The sequence below is a fragment of the Mirounga angustirostris genome, unplaced genomic scaffold, assembly GCF_029215605.1.
Source record: "Mirounga angustirostris isolate CCGP_5_RB_7025 unplaced genomic scaffold, mMirAng1.0.hap1 SCAF_7, whole genome shotgun sequence".
Classification (NCBI taxonomy): Eukaryota; Metazoa; Chordata; class Mammalia; order Carnivora; family Phocidae; genus Mirounga; species Mirounga angustirostris.
In genome coordinates, this window is record NW_026991715.1 from 22,716,608 (window position 1) to 22,733,781 (window position 17,174).

The 17,174-nt window shown below is 40.0% G+C and overlaps 1 protein-coding gene across 3 annotated transcripts in view; it reads left to right on the top strand.

Moving 5' to 3' along the window:
* The window catches only part of MEGF10 (multiple EGF like domains 10), a 358,960-nt gene extending 347,887 nt beyond the window's left edge, over nt 1-11,073 (top strand). For all 3 annotated transcript variants that reach the window (XM_064595846.1, XM_064595847.1, XM_045892029.3), the window contains 3 exons: nt 4,330-4,374; nt 5,176-5,382; nt 6,670-11,073. In XM_064595846.1, coding sequence (XP_064451916.1) covers nt 4,330-4,374; nt 5,176-5,382; nt 6,670-6,851 — 434 coding nt within the window. In that variant the 3' untranslated portion in view covers nt 6,852-11,073. The remainder of the gene's footprint in view (nt 1-4,329; nt 4,375-5,175; nt 5,383-6,669) is intronic.
* Nucleotides 11,074-17,174: the final 6,101 nt, after the last annotated feature.

The following is a 17,174-nucleotide window of genomic DNA, read 5'->3' on the forward strand; positions in this document are numbered from 1 at the left end:
CCTAATGCCTATATGGGGCTTATTACTGTCTTACTTGCTTTATTCATCCAACAAACATTTATTAAGGTCCTAGTGTGTGCCAGGAATTGATAAAAAGAGACGAGAATCTCTGCCTGCTTGTAGCTCCCATTCTAACTCTACATATATTAATTTACATGATTCTCACAAGTACTCTGATAAGTAGGTACTGTAATTATCATCATGTCCATGTAACAGTTGAGAAACTGAGTCACAGAGAGGGTAAGTCTCTTGAGAAAAGTCTCAAAGCCTATTAAATGGTAGAGCCGGGATCTGAATCCTGTCAGGGTGGGTACCAGGATGTGCGTTCCCCTTTGCTCTCTTTTAATTCGGGGACCCATACTTGAGGGCCCCTTCCCTGAAGATATTAACAGGAAGATAGTAAGTCAGGGCTTCTCGAACATTTTGGAATCAGGACCCCTTCACACTCTTGAAAGTTATCAGGAACCCTGAAGAGCTTCTTTCAATATGCGTTACGTCTATTGATACCATGTTACAAATTAACACTGAGACCATTTGAAATAGTTATTTATTGCTTTGTTTATAATAACAGTAATCTAATATCATGATAACGTAAAACACATTTTTACGAAAAAAAATAACTACATTTTCTAAAACAAAAACAAATTAGTGAGAGGAGTGGCACTGTTTTACATTTGTTGGATCTCTTTAACATCTGGCTTCAGAGAAGATGGACTCTCATATCTGCTTCTCCATTCAGTCATTGGGGATCCCACACTTAGTGCAGCTCTTAGACAACCACCACGCACTTGAGAGAGAATAAGAGTGAAAGAGACAAGTAATGTCATTGTATTATTATGAGAATAGTTTTGATCTCGTGGCCCTCCTGAAAAGGGGGTAGGGCCTCCTGGACCAGCCTTAAAAAGCTGCTGTGGTACCCCACTGAGTGAACTGTGCCATCGCCAAGCAGTTGCCCCTGATTTCAGGGAGGCACTTGATGATGCCGTAACTGATATGTGCAAGCCCTTTCATTTGTATTTATTTGATGGTAGGGTGGCTGGGAAACCCAGTCAAATCTGAATTTCAGATAAGCAGCAAATATTTTTAGTATAAATATATCCCAAAAGTTGCATGGGGCATACCCACCCTAAAAATTATTTGTTGTTTCTCTGAAATTCAAATTGAAACGTCCTTCCTTTGTTTTTATTTGGTGAATCTGACAACCCTACTGGGTAGGCCCTTCCATGAATCTTGGTTTTTTAAAGGAATAAACTGGGAAGCACAGAGAGGTTGCCCAGGATTTCATGGAAGGAAGAGGGTAAAATCAGGTCTCAAAGTTCGTCTTCCAACTACTCCTCCCCTGCTCTTTCTGGGAACACCATATATGCCAAATCACCTGAGCCAGATGTAGGAACTAATCCTTATGGGCTCTGGAATCCCCTATTACTATAGAAATGCAAATGTTAAAGTAGGAAAATGAATACAAATTCTTAACTTCTATCTGCATTCTATATCCACATTATCAAATAGCTGGGCATTTCTGAACACAAATTATTTAGATACCAGATTCACAGTATACTTATAGGTCAAATCATTTAACATCAGAGATTTTTTTTTTTTTAAGTCTACATGACATTAGTAATGTAGCATCAAAAGATACATGAATTGATATTAGTAAAGTACTACCTGGCACTAATGAAAGCAAAGTTCTCTTATTCCACCTTCACCTGCTACACTTGGTCCAGACTCTAGAACACAGTCACGGCAGTGGTCACATATAAACTTCTCTGCTTTTTGTCTCAGTAAGACGCACCAGACTGATTGTTGAGAATGTAAAATCTTCATTGGAAATTCTGGGTCTCCTTCACATGTTTCCATCCAAGAGCAATTCTGCATGTAATGTCCCTTTACAGTTGTTGCCCAGAAAGTCTTCCTTTACAAAGGACACACTATGGATCTCTAAGTCCTTGGAATATCCCAGCCAGTAAGAGTGTTTCTGTCTACCACACTATGGATAAGGCACACTATGGATGCTGAAATGTGTAGGTGTTTGACATGATGGCAAAGTTGTTGGGATGCTGTCTGAAAGAGCTCCGAGCCTGACACAAAAGCCCTAAGGTTGATTCCTGGTTCTGTTCTATGACGCCGGGCTCATCAATCCCACGAAGCGGATCAGTTCATTTGTGACACAGAGACAGTGATCATGTTGTGACTCATTGTATGAATTAGATTAAGCCAAGCATTTGGAAGCATCTATCCAGGGATTGGAACATATGGGAGTTTATATGAGGAAAACCGCCTGCTCCCTCATTAAAACAGCCCCCAGAGAAAACCTGGCAGGGGTACTGGTATGACAATGCCACTCTTGTTCCCTAATTTACTCTCCACCTCAGGCTGCTCCTCTCCTTAGCCTCTTGGGGAATGCTAGCCGTTGCACAGTTAAGACCAAGACAGACAACTAACAAGGTTTTGCTACAGTTTGGAGACAGCTGAGTGAATCTGGCAGAGTAGCAAAGACAGAGTTCCCTGATAGGGAGCTCTCAGAGGCCACAGGTCCTACCCATCTTCATGTGGTCCCTTTACAAAGTCTGGGAATCCCTAAGACCACCCTCAGGATCCATAATTCCACAGAAAGACTCACAGAACTCACTGCAAGCTGTCAGACTCATGGTTAGAGTTTATCACAGCCAAAGGATACAGAAGAAAATCAGCCAAGGGAAGAGACACAGTGGGCAGAGTCAAGGGAAGTTCCAAGCCAGAAACTTCCAGTTGTCCTTTCCCAGTGGAATCATGGAAAGTGCTAACTTTTCCTGGTTACAGTATATGACAAGACGCATGAAGTATTGCCAGCCAAGGAAGCTGGCTTCAGCCTTGGTGTCTAGAGTTTTTATGAGAGTTTGGTTAGGTCAGCATGGTTGACCACCCATGTGGTTGACCTTTCAACTGGCCCATCTGGAGATGGAGCTGACACTAAGTGGCCCAAACCCCCTCTCATAAATCACTTTGTTACATTATCCAGTGTAGCCCTAGGCCCCAGGTAAACAAAAACACTCTTACTGGGTGGGATATTCCAAGGACTTAGAGATCACCTCCCAGGAACTAAGGGCAAGGGCCAGACCTCACTTTCATTAGGTTAATTCACTATTCATCCTTATCCCGCCTCCCTGCATAACAGGGCACCTTTCCCACCAGGTGGGAGCTTGGCTAGACTTCACAACGCAGATCCGAGAGAGGAAAACATTCTCTGAGAAAGGAGGACATTCCTATTTCCTATCCCACGATATTAGACACACCCTCTCCCCTTAAGGGATGCTCCCTCTTTCTTCACAGAAGTGTGTCCCCCAGGACATCCTAACTTGAGTCTACTATCACTCTAAGGGGCACATGCACAGTGGCAGGTGATTGTCTCCTTACCATTCTCCTACTTATTTGAATATTTGTCATAAGTCATTACTTTACTCTCTATTTCTAATGTAAGTCTATAGCATTCCATTTAAAAGATCAGGAAAGGGGCGCCTGGGTGGCTCAGTTGGTTAAGCGACTGCCTTCGGCTCAGGTCATGATCCTGGAGTCCCTGGATCGAGTCCCGCATCGGGCTCCCTGCTCAGCAGGGAGTCTGCTTCTCCCTCTGACCCTCCCCCCTCTCATGTGCTCTCTCTGATTCTCTCTCTCTCAAATAAATAAATAAAATCTTTAAAAAAAAAAAAAAAAGATAAAAGATCAGGAAAGAGGCCTTGGAATGCTTGCATGTAGACTGGAGCTGGGGTCGTAGGACACATTTAGTGTTACAGTCACTGAAACACCATTCATTTATACAGCACCTCAGAGTTTACAATGCCTTTTCGTGTGCCCTAGTTCACTTAATGATCACACCAGCCCTGTAAAGTTTGGAAGGCAGATTTTGTTTTCTTCATTTTAGGGATAAGAAAATTGACCCAGAGAGAGTTGAACATCTTGCCCAAAGTCATGCGGTGAGCGAGTGATGAAATCAAAGTCCTTTGTCTCAATGCTAGTCCTAGCTGTGTCCTTTCCATGGTGTGACCTTGAATCAAGTGTACCGATTCGCCCATGCCTTATTTTCTACTTGTACTGATCAGCCTTTCCCAAAGTCACTATAAATGAGCAGGAGGATGATCAGAATGATATATATATGTACTTTAAATTCTAAGTGCTGAAGACATCAAGCATGAGCGACCTGGTGCAAAGGTTTGAAAAGCAACAGCCTTGGTTATTTCCTGCAGTGGGGAGATAGTGGGTGCCCAAACCATCCTCCTCCATGACCTTGGAATATTAGATGGGTTTTCTCTTGTTTCCAGATCTCACTGCAGATTTTTTTCTTCTTTATCACAGGAGCTTTTGGACTTGACAGAAGTTATATGGGAAAATCCTTGAAAGGTATGGTGTAAATTTAAGGAAGAAATACATCTATCAGAGCCACAATTTTAAAAACAATTTATTTCAGAGACTGAAATAGTTGGCTAAACAAGCAAGAGTGGCAGTGTAGAGAAAATGTACAGTTGTTGGTGTGGTTAATTACCCCACCAAACACACAAACATGTTTGACTGAGGTCAAGAGCGTGACCATGGGTGCATGGCGTTAGAGCATAAGTCTAGGGGAACAAAGGTTTCCGTTTGCTGGGGAAACACTCATATTTCTTTGAAAAGATGTAAGACTTACGGAGAGAGAGAAATACACACACACACAAAAGGAAATAGCAGGAAAACAAGAGCTCAGCATGGTTACATGAATAACTTCATGTGCCCAGTCCTGAGGTTTTACAAGGAAGTCTCACGTCACAAAAGCCTCCCTCACCACCATGATAGAACTTTCTTGTGCTCCCAGGGGTATCCACAGGTGGTTTCTTGACTGAAACCTCTGAGAATTCAGAGACAATTAGTAAGTTAGAATGGAATTAATTTTGAGTGTGAAACGAAATCAAAATGAAATCAAATCCACAATGTTCACATAGATACTCACCTGAGAGAGGAGCTAAAATTACTTTATAGATGGGTAATTTTACAGCAGATTCTCTCCAAAATAAGTGGAAATGTATGGTATTGTTGTCGGTATATGTAATTATAGAAATCTAGCTACAAAGAGAAAGAAGTAACCTGTCCGAGTGAATTACCCCCAAGAAAAAAATTAATGTTGTCCATAAAATAGTATTTGCTTTTCTCCCCCATCTCTCTTTACAGATTTGGGCAAGAATTCTGAATATAATTCAAGTAACTGCTCCCTAAGCAGTTCTGAAAATCCATATGCCACTATTAAAGACCCACCTGTACTTATCCCGAAAAACTCAGAGTGTGGCTATGTGGAGATGAAGTCGCCAGCACGGAGAGATTCCCCCTATGCAGAGATCAATAACTCAACTTCAGCCAACAAGAATGTCTATGAAGTTGGTGAGTTCCCCTAACCAAAGGAAGAACCTAATATAGGAATTTTTTTAAATGGTTTAAAAGTCCTTGAGCATATAATAACAGTTCGTATAAACATTATTGAAGACACTGGTCCGTATTTTCAGTGCGACCTGTGTTTTCAGTGATCCTATTAATTGGTGTCAAATAAATTTTTAAGGGAAATAGCATTTAGAAAATTTAAAGTAAATTTTCCTTATCTCTCACCTGGCTGTCCACCTTTTGTTTTGTAACCATAGTGACTCTTTGAGCACACCTGTGGAATAGCATATGTCTCACATTAGCTCTTGTGTTGAGTTAGCCTAAGCAAATGGTTCAAGGGCATGAAACAGGTGGTTCCATTTCCTGGTTGCATATTCATTACGTTAATATAATGCTTTTAGCAGGATGGAAACATTTTACTTTTAAATTTGTCTGATATATTGCTCATATTCTTGGATGTGAATGGGCTGGAAATTAATAAGAATTCAATTTAAAATTAGAATTGTTTTGATTGCTCCTTACAAATACCATTTCAGGAAAGTTAAAACACATCAGAGCTGTCACTGGGTGGGTAGAGTAGGGCTATGTATTTTAATTTTTTTTCCCTCTCTCTCAAGTTTATGATTTAAACTTTAAAAACTTCTCTATTACTTATAAATGAAGTGGCTAATTTAACTCTAGTCACTAGTACTTAATTTATGCCACAGACATGACACTGAAAAGATGAATAACTATTCTTATGAGTTAAGACAGCTTTTTAAAAAAAAAAAAAAAATGGAAGGTGTAGTGAGTGACCTAAGTTCATTTTTAAAAGTCAGTCACAAACCCCCTGAGCCATCTGGTAAACCCAACACTTTAATATGGGAACGCAACTGCGAGCCTGGGTCCTGAGTCCTAAAGTGAACTTGTTAAGCATTTCCATGAATTGAGTTACCCTGAAAGGACCTCAGTCTCACCTATGGGATAAAGGCTCTGGACTAGATTACCTACAAGGTGCTTTTCAGACGATGATTCACATCCAGGGTTTCTGTCTTGTCCCTGGATGTCTTCATCCCAACCCTACGGTCACCTTATTGTTCAGAACGCCATTGTGTGCATCAGCTGGTCTAACAGCCATGGAGTACCCACCTCGATGTGATTATAAAACCATCCTTTGTTTCTTAAAATAGTGTTTCTTTACATTTTTGGAAGTGCTCCTCTTATATGTTTGAGATTCGCAAGAAATGCCATATTCTATTCTGTTTAAAATATTCCATTGCTGATAAATTAATGTGTCCCTGGTTGTCACAGAACCTACAGTGAGTGTTGTCCAAGGAATATTCAGCAATAATGGGCATCTCACCCAGGATCCATACGACCTCCCAAAGAACAGTCACATCCCTTGCCATTATGACCTGCTGCCAGTCCGAGACAGTTCCTCCTCCCCCAAGCGAGAGGACAGTGGCAGCAGCAGCAGCATCAGCAGCGAATGACACCAAAGGACGGCTCGGTAGCCGCTGGAACAGTTTCCAGAACTGCACTTCGGTTCTTCTCCATCCTCAAGTTTGCCACCTTAGGTGAATGTTAATCTACTTGGTAGGCAACTGTCGGACATGAACCAGAAAGCTCAAAGCTGAGGCTGACTGACCGTAGGTCCTCCTTATACAGGTGGCTCAGAAGGAGATATCAATGTGACTTCCTCTTCTTCTTAGTTTTAGAACTGCACTCGTGAAGCGCAAATTCCTATAAAATCTGGGCTAAAAGCATGAACGTGCAGAGGTCCTTGGGAGGGAGTCATGGGGTGCGGTGGCCGTTGGCAGTATGGTTTGAACGATGACAATTTCAATATTTTCTTTCTCATTTGCATTGCAGAGCTGTACCAAGGATTGTGCAGTTTGTCGTAAAATCTAGTGTGAATCACTAAGCGTGTAGAAGAGAAGGGGCATATTATCGAGTCCTTATGTTTATTTTTTTTCAGCTGGACTCAGAATTATAGGGATAATATGAACCCAGGAAGAAATGTTCTGTCAAGTGGCATACCTGGAGAGACTTTGAGTAAACTCTAGAATTGGTTAGCACATTTAAATATGAAGACTTTAGACCTGTTTTAGGATGAAGAAATGAAAAATTAGAATTATTTTAGAAATAGTATAATTATTTCAGGAATCAGTATACAGGTGTGGCTGGCAGAGGGTTGTCTTCTTCGACCCTTGGCCCACTTTTGATCCATGAGGTCATTCTGATCACTGTCCCCATCGTACATATTCACCACTTAAGGTCCATAACATATCAATAATTATTTCATAAATATGGAAATGAAATAGTTTTATTTTTGAGAGACTGGATTGAACAAGTGTATAATGATTGGAAAAGGTTGTAAATTTTAAGTGTAAGAAGATGCTTCGGTTTTGTAAACCATTAGTAACTCATACTGTAATATAGAATTAGTAGAAAGTTTTGATTAATTTTTCCTTAGAAGTGACTGGAATATTTTTGTGCATATTTGAGAAAAGGGCACTTTCCTTTTATTAATTGTTGATTTATGCTTAAGCTGGTCTTTTGCATTGCTAATATGACATGTACCCCATTTTTCATTAATTTGTATTTCCATTTTTAAGTTGTATATTCTATGTTTTGTAGTGCTTGGATTGTTAATGAAAAAAATTATATTATATGTCCATTGGTTCTTGTATTATTGCCACTTATCTTTTTGCTTGATAAAAATGCATTGTTCTTTTTTTCTTTTGGAGGGAGGAGACGTAAGTATATAAATCAAACCTATTAAAAATCGGTCATTACTTAAATAGTAAAGTAACCATAGATGAATGGCTTATAATTGAACTAGAGAAGCTTTTTAATATTCCAAAATGGAGCTCCTTTTGATCTGTGGGTTCTGAGTCTTGGCTAAGCCAGGGGGTTAGGGGAGGCAGGAGCTGTTGGTTATTGAGCAAGTACTGGTCTTAATGAAGACCTTCACTGGGATGATCCCACAACTGATCATCCAAACTGGGACACTTTTGAGTGTAAATGAGGGCATTATTAATATTTAACCTGCAATGGGCTTAAATCTGGACTGTCCCAAGCAAACCAGAATGGATACTCAACCTGTGCACACCTGTCACGCAGTAACATTTTTCATTTCAAGGTGGTTGTCTCGAGAATGCCAACCTGATGCAAAAAAGCCAGCTTCTCTTTGACTTACCTGAGTAAGCAGAAGGGCTGAAAGGCTGCATGAGGAAGCAACTTCATGAGCGGAAACTGTGGCTGTGAATCTTTAAAGACAGGAAACCCTATATGGTGTCTCAGTGAATCAGTTGACATATATGTATTGTGCACCCATTCTGCCGGTAATATACATACATAAGGCATTGTCCCTGCCAGTTATCAAGTTGCGGTATCCAATGAGTTCACATCACACACCTGCCCCTGTGGTGGTGATTTGATCAGGGAGATGATAGAACAAACACACCTCGAACATTCACTCCTTTGATGGTTGTTTCTTATTGAGAACCCCAAAGTTAATTCAAGGACATATGAAATTACCTGGAACACATCTTAGAAACAATTGATTCATTCCAACAGTTATCCTTTCGCTGACCCTTGGCTCAGGGGGTGGGTAGGCATCTAACTGAGACACTTGTGGGTCACTAGCCACGAAAAGTCCTTTCTGGTAAGAAAAAAAGTCTTTTTCCCCTTCTCGTTTAAGCATCATCTCTTTACTGTTCCATGATACATTTGAGTCTCCCCATAATGTCCTCGATAGAGTTAAAAAAAAAAAATTTTTTTTTCTCATTACACTACAAAAAAAACCCCAAAAAACAAAAACACTAAAACCCTGAAAGCTTCCTGTGCAAAGACAAGAGCATCTCAAGCAGAAAGCCTGAGCAGCAGATGTGGACTCCGAACGGGCACTGATATCGCTTCCTGTGCATTCTCTCTGGTAGACCAGTTGCTCGGGATTGATGCTGTCCTGACACCACATTTGTATCAGAGGTGAGTTTTGCTCACCAGAGTTCACTCAAGATTTTTCAAACACCAGAACCCATATAGCATTTTGGATATTGTAAAAATGACATAGTGTATTTGGAGAGGTACAGTTGAGAAGTCAAAGCTTCCTAGATATTTTGATCTAGGTTTGGGTAAAGAGAGAACTTCATTTGTCGAAATGAAAATTAAAAGACAAAAGGACCTGGCAAGTTTTTTTTCCCCCCTGAAATTGCCACCTTTGGACCCTTCCAGATATATCTAATGTAATTTAATGGTGAGGTAATTCTTTATACACCGTGACTCTATTCTCTTGACCTTTGAGCTCATTCATTGGGACCCTAAAATTAATTTCTTCCTCATATCCTACAGTGGTCAGAGCAGTGAATGAGCTTGGCAATACCAAGGAAAAGCCATTCATGTAGGAATGTCAGCCAAACTCTTCTTTCCCTAGAGGATGGTATGTCAGAAAATTTATAAACTATTTTTATTTATCTATAAATACATCAAAAGTGGCCCAGCTAGGGCACCTGGGTGGCTCAGATGGTTAAGCGTCTGCCTTCGGCTCAGGTCATGATCCCAGGGTCCTGGGATCGAGTCCCACATCGGGCTCCCTGCTCCTTGGGAGCCTGTTTCTCCCTCTGCTTCTCTCTATCTCTCTCTCTCTGTCTCTCGTGAATAAATAAATAAAATCTTTAAAAAAAAAAAAAGTGGCCCAGCTAATAGCTTATGTACTTGCTGTAATTTGGAGAATATGTTATTTATAGTGAATTATATGATAAGGAATATTTCATAATTATTTACAATGCTTGATATAAATTCCTCTCACATGCTACAGTCGTTATGCCAAGAGAGCATGTAATATGTTTAGCATTATCTCTATGGTAAATTATATTCACCAATTTTAGGAAAGCCAATGTAGAATTTTGTAAGATAGTTATAACCTGTCCCAACCAATTCTGTTAGCACAACCACTGTGTGCTGTGAGAAATGCAAACCACCTTATGAAAATGTGGTCCATCCAAAGAGCTACAGAAGTACTTCACAATTATTGGGGGGTTTTAAACCATAAATACTGAAAAAGTTGCACGGGAGCATTACACTACTAACTCATGTCAACATTAGAAGTCCAGTTACCACTTAGAATAAGATGAAGTCATAAAAATTGCATTTTAAGGTTATGTTTTTTAAAATAACAAATCTCCTATCTTCGGGTAATGTCTTTATTATCCAACTCAGTATTTAATAGATATTTTGATCTTAAAGGCTTTACGTCATTGAAGTGTATACAGATGTGCCCGTGTGAGTCACATGGTGTGGATGAGTGCTTATTTCTTCACTAAAGATGTACGGCAAACGAGCCTTCTAGGGTCCTCTGACTAGTGGTGACCTAACACCAGGTCTGCTTGTTTTCATTCAGTATTTAATCCAGGATCCTTTTGATATGAGCAAATTGCAACATATATTTTTAAAAGGAAAAAAAAAACCAAATACGTTAGAATTTTCCTGATTGTAGCAAATACAAAAATGCTTTCAGTGTGAAAATATCTCTATTTTCCAAAGATGGTAAACTTCGGTCAGTATTAGCTTACATTGTCATTTATATCACCAAATGAGGATAGATTAATGCAATAAACTTTCTAATAAAAAAACCTTTAAAGTAGTGTTTATTTCTATGTCTGATTCCATTGTTAATTAATGAGAAGCGAAAACCTTATGATCTTACTGGAAAAATTAATATTTTTTCACGGGTAACACCATAGCACTTTATATAGGCATTAAGAACAATTGCATTTTATTATATTTAACTGTTCACATATCTGCTTTCCCTTCAGACTGCTTGTTCTTTAAGGACAGAGGCAATATTTTGTACATATTTGGATTCCAGCAACCCGGGTCAGTGGCCGAGAGTCAAGTCCTCTGTATAAATAACTTTAGGTCATCTTATGTGAATTTGTTTCTTAAATCTTGGTAGATTGTTAATTCCTTATTTTATAGTTAAAACATTTCTGGAGCATCCACTTTATAGCACTGTTTTCTAGAGATCAAGTATGAATAAAACATTGCTTCTCTCAATTACTGTTTATTTACTGAGGGCCTGAGTGCCAAGCACAGTTGGGGATGCAAGAAAATATGATACATGAGCTATTTTAAAGTAGCTCATTATTTAATTAAGGAAATAAATAATTTTACTAGCCGTGTGACTTTGGTAAGTTACTTAACTTCCCAAAGCCTTGGTTCCTATATTATAATATGTTGGAAAGAATGGTACCTATTTCATAGGGGTTCCTGAGAATTTAATAACTTTATGCATACACAACACCTACTTCAGGGCCTGACACGTAGTAGATAGCTGGTAAATGTTAGCTATCATTACTATTATGAAAAGTTAGCTAATAACTGGAGCCATTTTATAGTAACCAGATGAGTGATGAGGCTGGTAAATCAAAAGTGAGCATTTAATGAATATTACAAAAGCTACATATTTGTGTGACCTTATCCCAATCTATTTTTGTACTACCACACAATTCCATATATATTTTATTTCTAGAGTGGTGATTTAGGAAAGCAATAATAATACGATTTCATCTTCCAGCAGCGTGTTATCTTCCTAAGAACTGAGAATGCTTTTAAAATGTGTGGATGTGAGTTTCTGGAAAGATGGTGACCTGGCTTCACATTCCCATCCTGGAGAATACAGCCATCCAGAAAAAGTCAGGGGCTGACCTTGGCAAACCAACGAGGTTCCACACACAGTGAGATATCAAGTTCCTGAAAGAAGGTGCAAATGGGGGGCAAAATGTAAATGGGAGTTGCTGGAATTGATGGGCGTTGACTATGGAGGGGGTGCATGGGAAGGGCCGGCTGACCTGGGGGAAGGAAAGAACGTCTCTTCTGTTTGCAGGATGCATCGGTGAGAGGCTGTCCCTTGCCTGACGGCATCTTAGGAGGGGTAGTTTCCATGTTGAGCTAAGGTCAGCCTATCCCTCCTTGGATTTGTGAACTGAGAGGCTTTCACAAAGTGACCATGGGGATCGCTGGGTAACCACCGAAGGAAAAATCCCTCCCCTGCCTGTCAGTATGCAGGAAAGAACCAGAGAGACGCACAGGTGTTGAAAGCCAGCACACTGTCATGTGAAGAGACAGAGAAACGTCACAACCACGTCATGGGAACATTGCAGCTCAGATGAAAGCAAAAGAGGCTGACATGGTGGAAAACGACAATAAACCTCTGTTATGGAGGCGGAGCCAACATGGAAAATGGAGGAAAATCTGGATAGAATATGATTTAAACTCTTGTAGGGATATTATTAGAAGACCAGAGAGAGTTTCCTAGAACTGAAAACAGGGGTTCCCCAATTTAAAAATTCAATAGAGGAACATGAGATTCAGCTAAGGCTGAATTCGGGTTTCGGAGAATGAACTACAACCATGAGAAAAACAGGAAAACTCATCCAGGAGACCCAACGTAGAAACAGTTGCTAATACAGAAGGGGAAAAAGGCGCCATGGCGAAGTAGTAATTAAAGAAATAATCAAAGAAAACTTCCAGAAAATTTGCCCTTCCATAATGTGAATCTTTCAGATCTTTAGATCTTCCTTTCAGTTGTAAAAGGACCTACTGGGCTAATGAAACAGAATTGATGAAAAACAATATGGAGGGAGAGAAATCGACCTTCCCAAACTCTAAGGCTAGAAAAACAAACTTAAAATGGCACGAGCAAAAGTGGTAGATTGGTTACAAGGGAAAGATAATTCGATTGAACGGAGGAAGTGTCCAGTGGGGACAGGGAAGGGCAGGGAAAGGGGTGTGTAGCTGCCTGCTATTCTCCGGCTGCAGCATCAGCTGCCCATCCTGTCCTCCTAGGACAGCATGGCTACCCACCAGCAGATTGGTTAATAGCCTGTCTTCCATTCTGCTTGAAACCTCTGCCCCGACTAGCATGGGCCAGGAAGAGACAGGGCCACAGGATTTGGGAAAGGAGCTTGTGTGATAGACTGGCATAGGATTCACTGGAAATACTGAAGCACCAGTTTACCACCCTTCATTGAATTTGCTGTGAAGGAATCACCGAAGTGTGATCAGAAAGAAAATCAGAAGCCTTGCATGGCTGTAGGCTTATGAAAGACTGCTCTTCCTCCTATATTGGTGGCCTGGACTTCCTTAATGGTGAAAAAGCAAGAGAAAAATCCACATATGCCACAAAGTGGCCAATCTGCCCTGGTCTACTTGATTATTAGCAGAGGATTGAGACACTTCTGGAACAAGTGATCCTGAAATACCTAAAAGCAGATTTCTTGTAACCTCTCCTAAATACAACACAGAACAGAGAATATACTACTTAACTAACATTTGAACCTTTTATTTTAGTGGCAGCTTGGACATGGGGACACTTAGGAGAACAGACAGGAACAGTGTCCTCTCTGCAGTTGTAGCCATGATCAGGGATTTGAGACATAGCTTCCCAAGTGTTTACAGTAGAACCTACCCTGAAATTAAGGTAAAGAATTTAGTGATTGTAGACCAAAGCCAAAGTAGATTGCCATAGTAGGACTATTACATATCACAGGCAGGTTTGGAGGCTTTGTGCTTGACTTCTACGAAGTATGACATGCTACAGAGGATTACGAAGAAAGCAGAGCTAGTATTTGTCATCATGTTCCAGTGATTGGAGTCATGTTATAAAATTGATTTTTATAATTAATGGGAAAGAGATCACCTTTTTTTTTTTAAAGATTTTATTTATTTATTTGACACAGAGAGAGAGATGGCGAGAGCAGGAACACAAGCAGGGGGAGTAGGAGAGGGAGAAGCAGGCTTTCTGCCGAGCAGGGAGCCCAAAAGATGTGGGACTCAATCCCAGGACCCTGGGATCATGACCTGAGCCGAAGGCAGACACTTAACGACTGAGCCACCCAGGCGCCCGGGAAAGAGATCATCTTTCTTATTATGTATTTCGTATAGATGGCTGGTAAACCTGGCTTGACAATAATATAATATTTTTATATGATACAATAATTGAGTCACTATGTCAAAGCCAAAATGATGAATTATTTTGCTTCAGGTTAAATATCTAAATCCTGTGTGTAACAAAAAAGGAAGAGGGTTTTAGTTCTTTCTGGGCCTCTCATATTTTGTATATGAGCTACCTTATCAACCTTATTATCCAAAATCAGATGGAATTTAATAACTCAAGATAGTAATGCTTAAATTGTAGAAACCTAAATGTGCAAGAACTTTTTTATTTTGCACATTTTATATCTTGAGAGAAAATAAAAGGAGTAACTTGTTTTTAAAGAAAAAAAGTAAAAAATTTAAAAATCCCTGTGGTCTTGTTTACATATTCATAGGATTCTAATTATCACTATTTTAAAAAATTTACTATTTTCCCCAAAAATATTGCAGGGATTTTTTTTTTTTAATAACAATTGCCCTTGGAACAAAGAAACTAGCATAGACTATTCTGCTTCAATGTATTTATCTGTAATCTGCTAGCTCTTGAGCAGATGGTAGATAGAGAATGAGGTCAATATCAAGTGGATGTTGTGTTAGTTGACATGCAATTATTCTGAGCCAGGAGGAACTAGAATAGCTGGAGTCAAATTACACTCTTCATCAGGAAAGGAGAAAACTCTAATCATGGCTATTGCTCAATCATTACTTCTTGAGAAAGACCTTTCCTAACCACTTGTGTGGGATGAAATCATCATCCCGTATCCTATGACCCTGCTTGATTGCCTTCAAGGATTGATCTCTGAAGTTACATATTATTCAATCTCTTTGTTTATTCCTTTATTGTTTGTCTGTTCAACTGGAACGTAAGCTCCATGAGGGGAAGATCTTTTCTGAATGGTTCACTGCTGTATCACCAGAACACTAATGTCTAGCTGATGACAGTTGATGACAATAAAGATTGATTGATTGAGGGGCGCCTGAGTGGCTCAGTAGGTTGAATGTCTGACTCTTGATTTCGGCTCAGGTCATGATCTCTTGATCATCAGATCAAGTCCCTTGTCGGGCTCTGCACTCAATGGAAGTCTGCTTCTCTCTCTCTGCTCTGCGCCCCCCTCCCCATTCTCTTTCTCTTTCATAAATAAATAAATCTTTAAAAAAAAGATTGATTGAATAAATGAATAAATGGCTTCTGCTTACTTGGACAATGTGGGTTTGACTTTGCTCTTCCTTGGTATTCTTCTTGGGTGACTTAGAAATGTTGCTCCTTCCATCCCATCCTACCATTGCACTCATTCATGATGACAGCTGCAGATTCAGGAGGCTGGTAACCTGAAGGGATGTAGGATAAGAGCTTGTCTATCTAGCAAAATATTTTCTTTCATATTTCACCTGCAAAGCTGAGAGTACCAGCTCCAGAGATTTTGGATGTCAAGAGCATATCCATTGTATTTTTAAGTAGATGTTTCGAAGGAGTGGATTTTAATTAAACCTGTGATAATCAGCATCACCCACCCTTTGCTTCTATTGAACCCTGTTTCACAACCACGTTATTTCTGTTTGCTGGCCTCCAGTCTCCTCCTCAGCTCCCACCATTTTTTTCCCTGCACTTGCCCATCTCTCTCTTTGTCCCCATGCCTACCTCTACGACATGGGCCCAAGGCCATGCTTCCAATAGGCTGCTCTCACACAGGGATTAAGTGTAGGAGGTCAGTTAAAGAAAACTTTTTTTCTGTGACATGAGGGATTCCTTTGGCAGGTGATTTTGGCTCAAAGAATCCTTATTGGCCTGACCTAAACTTTGTTAGAATTGTGCTTGCATTGTAGACTCTTCCTTCTCTCTCCTTCACAGGACCAAACTCATTATCACACAATCATATAGTATTTCCACAATACAAGCACAATAGATGTCAATGACCTCAAGATCATAACTAATAGTAAAAGGTAGTGAAATAATTAAAATTGTTGAGTTTTGAGTATTTACTGCCTATAAAAATAGAAATTACTGAATTGTAAGTTTATATACTTCAATTTTAATAATGGCTGGGTTTGGGGTGCCTGGGTGGCTCAGTCAGTTAAGCATCTGCCTCCGGCTCAGGTCATGATCCCAGGGTCCTGGGATCGAGCTCCACATCGGGCTTCTTGCTCAGCGGGGAGTCTGCTTCTCCCTCTGCCCCTCTCCCTGTTTGTGCTCTCTCTGTCTCTCTCTCTCTATCTCAAATGAATAAATAAAATCTTTAAAAAAATAATAGCTGGGTTTAACAGCTGGCTCACAAAATTCTGTAAAATTTAATAACTGGCTCTCACAAGCCTGTATGAAATGCTTTAACACCGCATTACCACAACCCTGACTTCCAATTGTCCAAGCAAGGGGTCCACAAGCTCTAGTCAAAACACTGACACTGGCTCATACAATGTAGGAGCTGGAAGGAGTTGCTCAGAGCACATTTCTCTCCCCCGTTTTCATTTCACATCTGGAAAAACCGAAGTCCAGCAAGTTTATATGTTCAAGTAAGCACTGTGTACTAAAAATACAATTAGCTGGGTCTCCTCCAACACATATATTTCTGTTGTACTCATTTTACCAGAAAAAAACAATAGGAACTGGATTCCCTCTTTCTTAGGAGATTTTCAGGCTAATTATTTGGCTGTGAAGGAGTCCTCTCTTCGGTTTTGTAAGAAGCACTGAATGGGCAGGTGACCTTACTCAAGGGTCCTAGGCTCCATGTAATAGATGAACTCTAAGCATGAGGATCTATCTATGAATTGCCATTTAGGAAAAATGCACTGATGCACAAAGCTATTTCATTACTATTGTTTATAGCTCTACACAGACAGGCTTCCTTACCCTGGTAAGTGGGTAGCAGAACCCACGTGAG